Source organism: Varanus komodoensis, unplaced genomic scaffold (genome assembly GCF_004798865.1).
Source record: "Varanus komodoensis strain SLA01 unplaced genomic scaffold, ASM479886v1 scaffold9, whole genome shotgun sequence".
Taxonomy (NCBI): domain Eukaryota; kingdom Metazoa; phylum Chordata; class Lepidosauria; order Squamata; family Varanidae; genus Varanus; species Varanus komodoensis.
This window is the reverse complement of record NW_025336598.1, coordinates 27,541,104-27,557,388: the sequence shown is the minus strand read 5'-3', so window position 1 is coordinate 27,557,388 and position 16,285 is coordinate 27,541,104. Positions and strand designations below refer to the sequence as shown.

The 16,285-nt window shown below is 45.1% G+C and overlaps 1 protein-coding gene across 1 annotated transcript in view; it reads left to right on the top strand.

The window, feature by feature from the left end:
• METAP1D (methionyl aminopeptidase type 1D, mitochondrial) overlaps positions 1-15,676 on the top strand; it is a 99,939-nt gene extending 84,263 nt beyond the window's left edge. The window contains exons 7-10 of the mRNA XM_044418043.1: positions 11,305-11,402; positions 13,639-13,686; positions 14,770-14,848; positions 15,021-15,676. Coding sequence (XP_044273978.1) covers positions 11,305-11,402; positions 13,639-13,686; positions 14,770-14,848; positions 15,021-15,099 — 304 coding nt within the window. The 3' untranslated portion in view covers positions 15,100-15,676. The remainder of the gene's footprint in view (positions 1-11,304; positions 11,403-13,638; positions 13,687-14,769; positions 14,849-15,020) is intronic.
• The last annotated feature ends 609 nt before the right edge of the window (positions 15,677-16,285 follow it).

The following is a 16,285-nucleotide window of genomic DNA, read 5'->3' as shown; positions in this document are numbered from 1 at the left end:
TGCAAGTCTAATGAGGTTCACATGCACCTCAAGCTGCTCCTGACCTGCAATAAAAACCTTGCCTCAACAAGGCTGCGGTTCACATCACAGCTATTTCCAGAAGGACAGCAGGCTAAACGAGGCTCCATGTTGAGGTGAAGCAAAATGGATTTTAAGAGGAGTATGCATTCAGATGGATCTCTGTGTTAGAAGTAGGCCATAGGCTGTTTCAGTCTGTAGGAAGTGACATCATACTGTACTATCTCAGAAGTGTATGTGTGTGTGTTCAGAGCTACAAATATGAAATCTTCCCCCCTCCCCCCCCCCCACACACGTAAAACTGTCATGTTAGAAGGAAGGCTTATGGCCTGACATGTGCCATAAGGTATGGGGTCTTGTTGCAGAAATGTTTTTTACAGATGCAACTCCACTGCGTGTCTTGATGTGGTATGATTGCATGGAAAAGTTGTACTTAGTGCAAAATTAAATTATCCTTAGGCATTCTTTTATTCAGAAGAAAAGTCTTCTACTTCCAGGCAGATCAAGTCAATTTCTTCAAAGTTCTTTCTCCTCCCTTCTCAATATTTGCCCCAGAAACGTAGGGCACTCAGTTGGAAAAACAGAGCATCAGTTCTATCTGTATTCTCCAATACCACAGACAATTTCTATCGCAGCTTGATTAACCTTCTGGTAGCCGCTACTTTGCATTTCAGCCAAGAAAAAAGAAAACATAATAGTGATTCAACACCCCTTTCTGAAGTTTTCCCATAAGTGAATTCATTACTCACACTGTGAACTTTCATACTTTCCCAAGGATCACATGAGGTTCTACAGAAAGTAATAGAGCCATTTCCTTTTTTTACTATATAGCTTTTCTGCCGGTTGAGCTTCAAGACCACTCTTCATGGCATCATCCCAGGAAGAACATTTTGAAAAGATCTTGACCAGCTTCTTCCTCCCTTAAGTTTCTATGTATATTATGCTTGCTGCCATTCCCTTTCCTGGATCGTAAAAGCATGAGGGGGTGGCCCAGCACTTCCATTTTCAATCCCTCCTCCTCATGTGTAATACCCAGAGTACTGCCAGATGCATCATACTGTGTTTCAGAATGTCCTGTGGGCAGCTTTGCTAAATTAACTCTCCAGTTTCATCTTGTAAATTATCTGGTGGCCTGATATATAAAATACTGGGTTTTGACCTAGAAAATTTGGGTTCTTGTTCCTCATCCTCTTGCCAGTTGTGCAAATAAATCGCTTTCAGCTTCTGTTCTAACACCTGAAAATTGGAAGGAAACTGAGTACCTAGAAGAAAAGAGTAGCAAAGCATTTTTGCAATGAATCATTCTGCAGCACAATAAAAGCAAATTCTTTGGTTGAACCGCTTGTAAGGAACTTCACAGGTTGCAAGGTGGAGGAGGTAAATGGAGGTAAAATGCTGCAAGCACCAAGTTTTTCTTGCCTTTATGCTTGTAGGGACACCTCTTTGGAAATAAATATTAAGTTTGTTTAGCTTTTCCACTGATTATCTGCACTGGGTTGGATTCTTGAATTCCACTCAAGAAAGCTGCCTCTGCCTGGTGGTGAGGGATCTCACCTGCTCTCATGCAACAGCTCAGTGCATTCAGCAGAGTGGCTGATCTTCTGTGGAGCATTTGCTGTGGACAGGTTAAGCTGCTGTGGGCTGGAGCAGGCAGGCAAGGAAGTCCATTTCTGTTGACCCTGCGGCATGCATCTAAATCTGGATCCAACCCACTACCAGTTTTCTAAAATGAGAGATATCTGTTTCCAGAGCCTTAACCTGTGCTCTGATAGCTGTTTTTTCTAAATCTAGATTCCTGCCCCCACACCCCACCAAGGAAGATGGCAGTTATTAGACTAGACAAACTCAAAAGGACCTGCTTTCCTTATTAATTTTACAGATTTCCAAGAGTGAGCCCTAACTTTGAAAACAAATTTTTGTGAGCTATGCTGTGTTTCAAAGCCAGATGTTTCCTTTAGTAATCTATGCTCTCTATTTTATATAATACATTTCTCTATTTAGAAAATTATTGATAATTTCAATACAGGTAGTTCCCAGCTTACAAACATCCAGGTGATGAACAACCCATGCTTATGAATGTGTGGACTGCCCTAAACCCTATATGGATATCTCGAGAAAAGAGTCTTGAATATATCTAGAGAACTATGCAAGGCATTTGGTAACAAGTCATCAGTGGCTGTGTAGTTCCCTGGAGATATAGAATCCAAGGCTTTTCATTCTGGAGGTCAGCCTGCACCTACCCAAGCCAGTGTGTTTCAGAACATGTGCAGAATGCATAGTTCCCTTCATTTTTTTCTTCAGGATTTGCCCTTCTAACCAGGCCCTCAGCTGCTATAAGGCCATTAATGGTGAGAAAAACAAAATGGCTGCACAAACAACGCTTGAGGCCTACTTCAAGAAGGTGTCACTAGTGGGAGCCCACCCTCCCTTTCTCCAGCAGCAAAATCAGACCCAGACTCTCTGGCACCAGGTCCATCCCCATAATTTTCAGTCAATGTCAGAATTAATGGTACCTCAAGAATACCCTAAACTGTGTTAAAAACTTTTGAAAATATTTCTTTACAATACTGTATACCTACACATATACAAATTCTCTCTCTCTCTCTTCAGGACCTGTAGTTACTTTTTTATTAATGTATTATTTTTATTGCAGTGCTGTATTGTGCTTAAGATGTTTTAGTGAATGTGGAAGCGTTTCTTCAGTGTTTTATATGCATAGAAAGGTAAAATATGTACATACACTAAAAAAAATTTGGCTTACTCATGTGATCTGACTTTCATACAAATTCAGCTTAAGGATGTTCTGGAGAATGGAACTTGTCTGTAAGGGAGACTTCCTGTATATCAGCTTGCAAAGAGATCTATGAAATAGAATGTGAAAGATCTAAATTTATTCTTGATGTGTGTTTTTTTTCACACTGTCAAGAGCAAACTCTTGAAATTCAAAACGGCAGCATTCCTCAAGCTGAGTAGCACCTGGAGCCTACAGACCAGGATGCAGTTTCATAGAGGCAGAGATTTGGGTATGAGGCCCACACACCCCTCAAACATTGCAGTCCTATCTAGCATCATCTTAGTACATCCAGAGATCCAAGAGCAAGGATGGTATCTAGAGTTCTGGAAGCAACCATTGTTTATTTCACAAGCTCTGTTCAACGTGGACATTGAAGAGGTGGTGCTGCATCCTTCAGGCAATCTGTCCTGCTACCACTGCTAGTGGTTGTGATCAAGTCTTTATTACTGTCCAGTCTGAATCTTTTTAACTGCAGGTTGCAGTTGTTACATCTATATCCTGCCTTTTTTCCCATTGGCAAGGAGCCCAAGACAGCTTGCATAGTCTTCCTTCTCTATTTTATCCTCACAACAACAACCTTGTGAGGAAGGTAGGGATGAGAGGGAATGACTAGCAGAAATGAGACTCTGTAGAGGCCTGTAGGAACTCTCCATACTGACTGTATGCATAATGGGGCTAGATCATGGCTGCAGTGTGTCCAAGGCTCAGGATGAATAGCAGACTTTAACATAAATAATGTAGCATCCGAGAGCTGACTGAACTATTGGATCTAGAGTCTCCAGTGCTATTTACTGGAGTAGCTTGAAGGAGCACTGCATCTCTTGCTGTAGGTAGAAATTTGGATATTGAACAAATGGGGTGCCAAAAGAACAATGTGCTTTTGGCACCCCATTTTTCTTCTTGATGTAGTTTGTTTGTTTTGGTGGCATTCCTCCCCCTTTTTAATCATCAGTGTTGTCCAAATTACAAGTTCAGAGGAAACAAAGGCTATAGGTTAAAGTTTTAAAAATCTGTATGGAGTGTGCGGAAGCAGCTTTACAGTACTGTTTCTCTGCAGAGATTGAGGACATGCATCAAATTTCTCTGTTTTGATTATCTGCCCTAACCATCCTGACCATTCATATCACAGTTTTGCAAGTAAAAGACATAATGGCAAAAGCTCACATGTCTTAGTCAGTCTGATTCAATGCAATTAAAATTGCTGAATCTTTTGTCGCAAAAAGTGTCTAGGATAATATTTGTTTCAATCCAACCTTTTCAAATTGACTGAAAAAGGATAATCATGAATGAAGAGTTGGAAGCAAAATCTACAACCTATGAATGGTAGTAGAAAATGATGGATCAGATGTCACTGTTCAAATAGGGAAAACCAGACAAGACTGGTACTCTGAGTTCCAGTTGCTGGGATTTATGACCATACATTTTTGCGGTATGGTAAGCCAAAAGGGGAAATGTGACCCTTTTCAGTCAGGTGTAATTTGCCATAGAGTGACGCAGCATGCGACTTCACTTAGGCAGATACCAGTCGATTGTCCGCATAGAGGCTCGGTGAGATCTACAGCTCCACAGTGTGCCACACTGCTGGTCTGATTATTTCTGCATTACTGTCTGCTCACTGCTGCCCCACAATAAACCCGTAAAGTAGGCAAGCTGTTGGTGGTGGTTGTGTGGTCCAGCACACTGCGTTGCTACTCTTGGACCTCGGAGGACCTGCATTCATACCTCTGCTGGGGCACGAGCAGCTGACTCTTTCAGGAACGTGAATGACCCACCTGTTGTGATGATGATTTAAGAAGTATAAAGCACTGAGCTGCATGACATTTCAAGTGGGAGATCATGGGGTGAAGAAGGCACCACTACCAGTTTTTGTGCAACCTCAAACCCATTTGAGATAACTCTGTGCCGTTTGACATTGATTTGGGTATGTTGACTTGAACCGCTTATGGATCACAGCTAACTTCCATATGGTAAAAGATTTCTAACAAATACTGGGGAATCAATTACGAATATGACAACTGCCAAGTGTAACGGTGTGAATGATGCAAGATGCATGAAAATCTGTGTGTCGTTGCTGTGCCTTCTTTGTTCCCATTGTCCATTTTTAGGCCCTCACCTGAAATATCATTGTCACCCTCATTCACAGTTACGATTTGAATACTCAGCTTAATACTGGATCACTCCTTGTATTTCTGCTCATGGTCCCCAGCTGTAGGTCTTTTGTACTGACAGTTTAGCATCTTTGCAATCAGAGTGGCCATGAGCATTCTCTAGCATCACAAAAGTTCAGCTCATAGAAGACAAGAAGGCTTATTTCAGTAAAATAGAACCAAACATCTTGCAGCTGAGCAAGCCCATCATTTATTGTTTGGCTATTGGCTGGATTATTAGCCCCCAAACAACCCACTTTTCCAGGTTCAGACACTGTACTCAACAACCAATGAAGGAGCTGATTGTGGGTTGTTGCGTAAAAGTGAAAGTAGCTTGACAGCTTATGGTTTCTCTAACTCTTGGGTTGTCATTACAATAATTAGGGAGGTTTCAGCACCAGTAACCAGCATTTACCTCAGGGGTGTGTGTGTTCATTTTTCATTTTGTTTTTTCTGAAATGGCTTGTAAATTGGCAGATCACTTTTTCTTCTATAAATCTACATATCCTTTGTTTTTGTTTGACATCTTCACATCCCTACAGCTGGCTTTCATGTGTCTATTAGCATAGAAACTAGGCTAGAGGCCTGCAGCCAAAGAATTTGCTGATTAAATTAATACATGAATTTCAGTCCCGCGTCCACCCCCATTTCTTGGTGCTTATTATCCAGTTTGGAATGCTAGGTCAGAATATTGCAGTATCACAATATGCAGAAGCTTCCTTAAATTACTGTTAACAAAAGCTACAGCTGCCGTGTCTAGAGCCTAGATTAGTACTATGTCTAAAAGGGATAACATTTTAAACTTAAATACACGTGCCATGAAAGTGTCCCTTATATTTTGGTAATCGTTGTTTCAGTAACTTAGACTGCTCACCTTTCTCTAGCCATGGAGGAAACCCCCATAGACTGGTTTCAGGATTTAGGGCCCCTACTCAGCTGGTGGTAAACTTAAACTCACCTAGTGTGCCTTTTCCAGGGAAAACTTGAGATCACAAGCTGACTTTGTGCTCACGAGCTGAGTTTTAGTATATGTGGGTTATGAAACAGAGATGGAGCCCACCAGCACTTAGAATCAGTTAACAAATGTGCCTTTTAGCATTTATGAATTAGCCGGTCCTCTTTCATTCTATATCTAACTTGTGTAGTACAGATGGCACTGAGAATTGTCCTGTAATCGGAAGATAATACCCCAAATGCTAATAATATAATTGCCAGTATAATGGTAATTATTAATAATATGACTAAAAAGATATGTAAAAGAAATGTTGCTTACCCTGGCAAACAAGACTGCTGCGTCCAGAGCTGCTTACTCCAGCTTTGTGCCCAAGTGGTCAGCTGTGGCTTTTAATTGTGCTACACTCATCCTAGAGAGATGTGGATGTAATCTCTTGTTCAGCTGCCTCCAAAGCAGCTGTTGCACAACACCCATATTGGTAAAGATGCGCCTACCTCCGAAATTGTTGCTTCATACCCACACCAGAGACGATGTTTCCTCAATCTTACTTACACATTTACCTCTGAAACTGCTGCTGATTCACATTCACATCATACACTGAGTCATTTTATTATATAAGTTACCAAGTAAGTGCAATTGACAAAGAAAAACCCATTTTATGTTTAAAATAACATGACAGTTGGAGGAGCTGCACATTGTCCTCACTCTTATTATGACAGACAAATTTAGCTGCATGATCATATGTCATATCAGAAGGCCTGTTCAGAGTGAGGATAAATCCTTCTTAGCAAGAGTGTTGTCTTCATTTTTTTAATATTGCTGAAGTTACAGAAGGTGCAGTGTAGAGGAATAACTTGGAGCAAAAATGCAGTTTTTTATGGAAAACTTTATCCCCATCTCACGCTATTTCTCTTTTTGTTCTAGGAATATTTGTCCCCCAAAGTTCAGTGGAGCCCTGGTCTAGAGTCTAGCTCTAACAGCTCTTGGCTCCGAGACCCACAAGCTTCCCTAATATTTTCACTTCCCTTCTGCTCTTACACTCGGTGTTGGGTTGTGGCCTGTTGTATTTTCTCTGTGGCTCTGCCTTTACCCATTTTTGCAGATTCTTGCTTTTCAGGCTGTCACCTGTGGATTTTGCCTTCCTGGCCAGTCCCTAACCCTCCAGTATCCCTCCTCTACTCATTCCCCATATTGTAAACCTTTCCTGATGTCACCTCAGTTTCAAACCTCCACTGCCCTTTTCTTCATCCTGTTTTCTCCTTCCCTCACCCTTAACTCAGTTCATTTCCTACTTTGCTTGTTTCTACCTTTCCATTTGTTCTGGGTCCCCAGCCCCCCAGCTTAGCTGCCCCAACCTGCCACACAAACAGACTTCTTTTCCTAAGGCAGCATGAGCTTTCAGTCATGGTCAAACTGGCAAAATTCCCACCCTTCACACAAGCTGGATTGTAAACTGAGAGTTCAGAGCTGCTCGACCAATTGTAAAAACAACACCATTCCAGGTCCTCACACTGGCTCAGCCAATCTGTTTCAGAGGCTTGGCTGCTCAAAACACAACGTAATACAGAGATTTGTAGCATATCATATTGTTTCAAATGTTTCATCTGCCTATGTTGAATGGACGTTTGCTATCTTGTGCCATCAGTTGCATCCAATACTGAACTTAAGACCAAATAAGATTCCTGCTGAACAGCTTTCAAACATGGTTTAAGAAACTGTTCAAATGAATGAAATGCCCTTCCTTGGCTCACCTGGTAAGTGGCAGTGACAACTGAAAGCCCAGGCCTTCTCAAACTAAGCTCTGCTTTGAGTGATTTCACTACTGTACTTAGATTTAAACTAAGCAGAATGTAGGCACTGTTATTTTCTCTCATACACTATATATAGATTTTTAAAACTCCCGGCATACTGGAAAAACCCTGTGTTGCTGCTTCTGATTAGAATAAGCCTGAAAAGGCAGGTGATGTTAGCATCTTGATTTAAGTAGGAGGAAGACAGGCAGCACCAGATAGAAAATTATTTTGGCACTAACAAACCTGGACAAAAGCAGTTTGAAATAAAATCGGTTTAGGGCTGTATTGGAAATGGAGGAAGTTGCTTGTTCTTGCCTCTTTTTCCACTTCCCTTTTATATATTGGTGAGAAGACAGTTAACTTCATGGTGCCTTTTCATTCTTTCATCTCTTGGGATCTTCAGTGAAATAATGTGTTAAAACCTTCTCCAATCCTATCAAGCCTTTTTTTAAAAAAAACCTCTTACCTTCCATGTTCCTGCTTCTTTGTGTCATCACTTAACTCCCTGTGAGTATTTAGGAGATCCATAAAGAGCTATCATACATTTGAGATCTATACACTGCTGTGCTCCAAAATCAAACGAAATACTATAATAGCTAAAGATTTTTGTTGGTATGGTAGGCAAGCAGTAGCTAATCTATAGGACCTGTTCAAAAAAATCTATTCAAGGTGTTATCTGGGAGCATCATTAAAAGTTATTGACCTAGTTCTTCGCTCTTCCACGTTGCAGCACTGCAGTGCTGCTCTTTGTGTGGACAGCCCTGTCGAAGTGGCAGCCTATTCTTCAGCAAGGGGGAAAATACATGGCCAGATGTGACAAAGCTGTGTGTAAATAGACGTGGAGGGCAGAATAGAGTCCTCACTTTCGTAGGCAAATGGGCTGGTCTGTTTGAAATTGAGTAGTTCGGCCTTTTGAATGTAGGCTTTTTAAATGCCTCAAAACCTTGAGTCTCTGTTGAACTAATAAATCTCATGCCAGCTGAAGTTTCGGATGAAAACTACCCCATTAAGAGAGATAATGGCAACATTTCCACACTCATCTGCCAAGCCCTTATGACTGTAGTTTCCTGTGCATTTAGCTTCCCTTACACACAGTGGTTCTGTGCTCATTTTACGAGTATGCATGAGCAACAGCTGTCCGTATGTCCCATGCTGGTGCAATGATGTTTTTGGAAAGGAGTTGGAACAAGTGGGACTCTTCCTCAACTAACTTGCCTTTCATGTGATTCTCTTTAAGTTGTAATGGTGTTATTAAATTACTAAAGGGACTTCTGTTTTAAGACATTTGCTCTGAATGTCTGTTTTCTGTCAATCGTGGCAGCAACCTGCAACCTATAAAAGTCTGGAAATGCAGAAGTATATGCCACACTGATTAATCAAGTCTTCTAACAGCAAATTTGGTGTCCTGACACTGACAGAAATGGAGCCACAATAGGACTAACTGAGAATCAAGGGAGAAATTGGCTTGCTTGGGGGACTGTGAAGTTTGTGGATTTTTTTAAAATTGAAAGGGAGACTCACACATAACAAGCAGCTCAGTGAAGACTGAACATTTGCAGTGGATATCAGGAGCCAAGAAGGTTGCATGTCCTTTGTAACAGAAAATAGGAAAACTTAAGTGGGGAAGGAAGTGAATTAGCTTGCTTGAGCCCAAAAATGCTTCCTATCTTGGAGGGAAGCACGGCTAATTGACTAGAGTACTGAACAAAAGCATCCATGTTGAGGCAGGGGCAACTTGTTGCCTTCCAGATAGTGTTGAAGTGAAACTGCAATCATCCTTCAGCATGGATTATGCTGCCTCTGGCTGATGGGAGTTTTGCCCCTCCCGACAGTATTGCCTATCCCTGTTTATGGGGCAAGGATATACTGCAGCTTTTTGTTTACATTTTTATGCCAGGTTAAATCTGCAAACCTGTGGTGTGCTGTTTCACGTGCAAGACCCAAGCTTATTTCCTCTGCAATTGGCAATCTTTGCCAAAGTTACTGCTTCCTTATACTATCAACCTGCTTTTCTGGACTACTTTACTTCTTCCTAATCTAAAGCTATTGTGGCCTAAGCACCCAAAGACACTGACAAATCATTTGCCTGGACATTTATGTGATTCCATGGGGCATTGGTGACTTTTTCGATTTGCATTAATTTCTCATTCAGTCTTGGCCAAGGGCTCCAGAACAGTCAACTTCTCCTCATGGTCAGATTTATATTCTGCCTTTCCACCAAACAGGATGGTGCACGAGGCAGCTAATGGTAATAAAATCCAATATTAATGTAGTTACAACAATCATTAAAACAAATTGAAAACAATAACAGAAGGAAGAGCAGCACCAAACCCATTAGAACCTGCTTCAGCAACAGCTTATGTGTCAAAGGACTGTTTGCTTGCCCACAGAAGGATGGCAAAGAGGGAGCCGAGCCAGCCTCCCTGGCAGGAAGTCTCACAGTGTGGGGGTGGCCACTGAAAAGGCCCTCGGGAAGCCATTTTTCGGATGCAGAGTAGCATTTTACAGAGATCCTGCCTGCACCGGTGAAAGCGGGGACTGCAGCATGGCTTTCAGATGCATGAAAACAGCAGCCAGCACCTGAAGAGAAACGCTTCCATTGCCTCCACCCCATGCCTGCTTGCTTTAATTTTTTTAAAAAATGTATTCCCTTAATATCAGATTGGATCTTTCTGAGATTTTTTTGCCGGGGGGGGGGGCGGGTGGCATGGAGCAAGCACGATATTGTACAGCACTGTTCCCGCATGCAGTCAGCAGCCGCTGCAGTCGAAGGGAGCTTTGCAAACCCTGGGAGGCCATTCCTTGTCTCAGCACACACCACTAAGCTAGCTGGGCCTGAAGTCTGGCTTCCTAAAAGGGAGCATCACATAGAGACTATCATTCACATTTGTGGCCCCAAATTATAATGGGGGCCACGGAAGCTGCCATGTCATTCCCTTGCTAATGTCACTCTCTACCTAGGCCCTCAGTGCAAAAGCAGATAGATGCCTCTGTTGTTTTTCAGCTTTGCAGAACGATTTGGGCTGATCTGATACTCAGTAGAACTTAAAAACATCAGGTGCCTACTCATTTCCCTGACAAATGCAACTTCGTTTTTAAACCTATGAAATGCAGGTCCATGTACTATCTTCCCAAAGCTCTAAAGAGAAACTCCCGCTTCCCATGTCTTTCTAGGAATGAGTGGGGGGGGGGGTGTGTGTGTTTAACCTTTGAAAAGCCATTTCACTGTTCCCTGTTTCATGGGTAAGTGCCTGGGAGATATTCAGCCACTTTAGGAATGTAGCAAAGTCTCCATTTTTTAAAGATGACTTTGATTGTGAGTGTGCCTTCTCTGCAGCCGAATTATTGCCAGGAAAGAAGTCCTCATCAGTGTTCCTGTGTGAAAGGGTGACATTACTCCAGAGAGCTTATTGTAACCAGCACTGGAACGTGCCACACTTTTACTTAAAACAGAGAAAGACATGATTGCATTTTATTAATGGATAGTTTTATTGACAAAAGAATGGATCTAAAATGTTCCGATCTTTATTGCCTTCTCTGAATGCTGGAGTGTCTTTTCCCCCCATGAAATGTTTTCACTGTTGCTTTCCTTTAAAGCCATATAGCCCATCAGAATGATTTTCAAGTCTGCCCCTACTTTGTTGGGCATGGAATAGGATCTTATTTCCACGGCCACCCTGAAGTCTGGCATCACGGTAAGAAGCTGCCTCCCGACCCTGCACCTTCCCTTTGTGTATCTTGGATTGCAGTTCCACCTCTCAGCAAAGGAGATATGCCCACTTTTTCATAGGGAGCCCAGCTGGGAGTGCATGTCTGGGGGCGGGGGTAAGGAATGGTCTATGCCCAGGATAAATTTGGAGTGGGTAATTTCTTTGAAACTATGGTCACATGTCCCATGCAAATGGAAAGGCACTGGAAATCAAGTATAATTTTTAAGCCAAGACCCTGATGTGGTATTTTCCTGACAGTTCCCAGGATTACTTTTGTTTGCCTCCCTCCTCTCGCCTACAAGTGCCGCGTATTGTTGCTCTGCTCAATTGCATCATTTCAGTACAGACGTCTTGTGAAGCAATGTGCATGGCTGCTCTAGGCTGCAGCACCCACCTTTCTTCCTTTGGTGTTCCTTTGACCAGAGGGGAAACCATGGCTGGAATGACTTGAGGGTATCTCTTTCATGAGGTGACTGCTTCTTTCGATATGTTGCCAGACCATGGGCCAACAGGACTCAAAACTTCCTGGAAAGAGTATGACTTATGGATCGAGGTCTGATCCTTATCCCCTTACAGTTCTATTGCATCTAAAATCTCATCTCTGTCAGTCCTCAGTTCAGGTTTAGCATTTTCACCTACCATGCCAAATATGCTGGTGGGGAGGGTTTGCTAACATCTGCTCCACCCCTGGTGACCACAGCTTCAACTGGTGGCTTTGAGAGGGGAAGCAACTATCACAGCTGAAGCAGCCCCCAAGCTTTTGTGTTCTTTCAACACAGTTAGCCTTAATGGAGGTGCTGGTGGTTTTTCACTGAGAGCTATGCTGGGATACATCAAATGGAACGTATACCTATGGGTAAATTAGCTGCAGGTTCTGCAGAAGAACCCTTGCCTGTGGAGGCCTTAAAGAGCCATCTCCTGGCGCACCCACTGAGCTTCTCCTGGCGGCGTGTGCTGATGTGAGCTATTTCCTAGAAGAGTTTGTGTGCCACGGAGCCTCTGGGCTGGGAGGTGGCACAGCCTGCATTGTATTTGTGCCGCTAATGTCAAGGGAACAGCAGGCTCTCCGAAATTAGCAGAGATGGGAATGAGCCCTCCTGGTTTACTAGTAATTCACTATTGCTTGACAAATAAGAGAGTTTGGATCCAGGCTTCTCTCCCAGTACAGCTATTGCTGTCCTATTAACTTCTGAGGTTAACTGAAGAATGAGCATGCTGGACCGGCTGTGAGCTGAGAGCTGATGAGTGACTGTACACAGCAACAGTGGAATAAGCAAGATCGGAAGTATAACGTGTGAAGCACAGAGGCCACGATGAAGAACAGAAGTTCCAGCTTGCTTTTGACACCGAGTCCAGTCCATCTCCTTTGTCTTGTTTCCCCTCTCAGTTGCAATTTTTGTGCAGGAACAAACAGTGCTCGTGCTAATTATTATTAGTAAAAGGCAGCCCCTTTTCATAACATCACCCACAGTTTTTGCTGCACGGGCCCTTTGAAGCAAAAGATCAGGACAGAAAGAAGCACTTGGAGGGGACCCAGGAGACCACACAGCCACACACGCATCGAAAAGATAGGCATGAGGAAGCAAAAGAGTTGGGACTTCAGCATTTTTCTACTTCCGCTGGGAAGTGAGGACTTTATTCCCAGTTAAAGGTGCACAGGGCGAATTTGGAAGTTAGCAGCTCTGTGGGTATTTGAAAAAATCCCCATCTTGCTTTGCTTAGGGGAAAGGGAAATTGCTATCCACTAATAATCAGTTTAAAAAAACAGCAAAACATAATCATCCAGTGTTCCCGGCCTCCTTGAAACTAGATAGCCTATGGCGGCAACCCCACACACACCTACTCATGAGTAAGCCCTCTTCGGCTCAACGCAGCTTACATGCAGGTAGGCATGGATAGGTTTGTACTGTACTTGCATTTTTCTGGGATGATTCCCACCCCACAGCCACGAATATAAAATTGGAAGGGTTAAGGGGAAGCGACAGTGACAATTCTCTGGGACTGTGGTGAGGGCAGCCTGAATTGGCTTGTATTCGGAATATTTAGCCAGGAAGCCGGCAGAAGAAAATGTGGTGGCCTGGTTCCCTTTGAGGAGTGTGTGGAGTTATTTTTGGACACCAATTCCTTGAATGCCCAAGAGAAACTCTGTGAAGTGTCCACCTTTAAAGTACTGGGAGTTTCCCTTCATATTAATAACGCATCTTTCTGTTTTATTTTGTAGAGAACGAAAGCGATTTGTTAATGCAAGAGGGCATGGCATTCACAATAGGTTAGTTAAAATTTGTGCTGGAGCAGGAACAGTATCAGGGACCACACTTAAAATCCACTAAAAATCATGAAGAGGCTTCCTCATAAAGGTATTAGGAGACCATTCCCGTTTGGATTCTACTGGCCTTTCCCACTGCTAACAAGGTGGAATGCATTTTATGTGTTCGCTTTAATTCTGCAAGATCCGACTCTGCTAATGTGAGCTGAACAGGATGCAATTGTTGTGGTGCCATCGAGGCCTACAGCAGTTAACATTTTGCTGTTCTCCGGGTGAAAGGGAAAGCAGCGCGGGCCTGGCACCAGTGCATGACCCGTGTTTGGATGAGAGCTGATCCTCACAACAGTCCTGTGGAGTAGATCAGGTGGGGTTAGTGAAACAAAATCCATCCTAGTTGTTAATCTAGCGCGGGAGGGGAGGGCGAAAGACGCCTCCCGTCTTCGTGGCATCCTTAAGTCGCGCCTGGGTGAGCGCCCTTGCGCCTGAGCCCGCTCAAGACGGCGCTCGGCTCCACGCGGCGGTGCCCCTTCCCGGCGGCCGGGAGCGCCCGTGCGCTGGTTTCGGCGGGGTCGCACAGCGAGTATCCAGTCAGCAGCCCTTGCCTGGGAGATTGAACGCACTAAATACCAATCATAGGGCGCTTATAAGGGGGTGGAAAAAATGTATTCCCCGCTCACGGTGTGCCTAAATGGCGCGGCAATTAGAGGAAAATAAGAAAATTGTTGTTTTGCTGATTTAATGAACATTTTAAAGCCTGCTTTAAAAAATTCAAATATTTTCATCCTGTCTGCTGCTTAGAGGAAAGTGGCTGGCGCTTTGGTTGTTATGATCCATGGGGATCTCAATTAAGGGTTGATTAAAATGCCCTTCTTCAGTCTTTAAAAACAGAAGACACCCAAGTTCAAGCTCGGAGGTTGCCACGTTGCCCGCTGCAGTTCAGTGGCGGGGTTCGAGGGGGCCCCTCGGCGAGGCTGAGGCCCACGGGTCTCGCCTGCCCAGGCGGGGGCCCCGGGGCGAGGCAGGAGGCGCTTGTGGGCCCGTGTGCCGCCTGGGCGTACTTCGGCGTTGCTTTATTTTGTTCTGCAGAGCCAATCATAATGGAAGGATCTTCTGAATTCAGAATCCTGGGGGACAACTGGACTGCAGTATCTTTGGACAATAAAAGGTGCTTATTACTCTGGTGGTGAGATTACACCAAACGGTTAGACCCAACCCGGACAACAGGGAAGGACCGAAGTTGCCGGGTGGCTCCCTCCCTCTCCCTACCCCGTTTTTTCCAATGAACTTCTCTCCACTATTGCGCCTCCACTTTGCTAATTGCTGCATGTGTATTTCAGGTCGGCCCAGTTCGAGCATACCATTGCGATCACTTCGAGGGGCGCAGAGATCCTGACGCGAGTGGCCGGAGAAGCGTGAGGGCCCGTGGAAGTGCCGAGGCGGCCTGGCGCGGGAAGGCGGCGATGCCCGCGGTTCGCCGGGGGAGGCTCGCAGGCGGGCCGTGGCTTCTCTGCGAGGCGTCCCAGCCCGGGCTGCGGAGGCGTGAGGCGGCGGGGATGGAGTCCCGCGGAAGTCCCTCGGGGCCAGGAGGAGGCGGCGGGCTCGCCGCGGCTTCCCGAGGCGGCTTCCACCCGGCGAAGGCCCCGGACGCGGCCGTCGAGGGAGCGAGGCCCTGCGCCGCCAGGAGCCGCGTCGTGGCGCGATTCCCACCCCTCCTTGGCGCTCGACGGCAGGGGCGCCTCTTCTTGGTGGGCCAGGCGAAGCATGAACTCCTCTCTGCGCTCGCCGGAGCGCGGCGTTGCGAGTGTGCTGTGCCGAGATCCCAGCGTGGCCATCGCCTCTCTCTCCTGGGCCCTGCTCCTCGTGTGCGTTTCCGGCCTTGGACGGGTGTATATAACTAACTCTCTCTATACAGGCACGCCACAAAAAAGGGAGGGCCGGTGCCCGGAGGCATTTGGAAATCAAATAAAACGGGCATCTTGCTCTTGCCAATCTGTCCGTGCTGCAATAGTCACGTACTTTATCCCCACGCGCGTCTGCTTCTGTGCTTTCAAACAGCCGGCGTAACTTTTTCGGGGCTATCTAGGAACGCAGCCATATCAATAAGTCAGAGTGATCCAGCGTTTTCCTTTCTGGTTTCGTTTGCTAGCCTCTCTTGCTGCCTATGAACAAAGTCTTGTTTTGTTTTGTTTTAGGAAGGTTCTGCAAAACGGGATGTGTGCGCGGAATGTTTGGCCCGGGGCTTTTGTGCCTGCCTTTCTGCTAGTTAAGGACGACTGCCCGCTCCCAGATGAACGGCCTCGCCGCTCGGGCTCGGGCTGGGCGAGGGAGGGAGCGAGGGGGAGGGGCCGCTCTCTGATCTCCCCGGCCAAGAATCAAATCTCCAGCTGTCCAAAATCGCAAGCTGAGCGAGCCCCAAGAAGAAGGAAGGAAAAGGTTTGATGATCTGCAATTAGGTGCTTCCTAATCACGCCGCCTGAATGCAGGAAAGGAAGCGTTTGAGATTCAAATCGGATTCAAAGCGGGCTCGCTCGCGGCTGATCCGGCCCGCACTCTCCGCAAGCTCCCCGGGCTGTGCTGGCTGGCAGCCCGTGCGAGGCTGGGA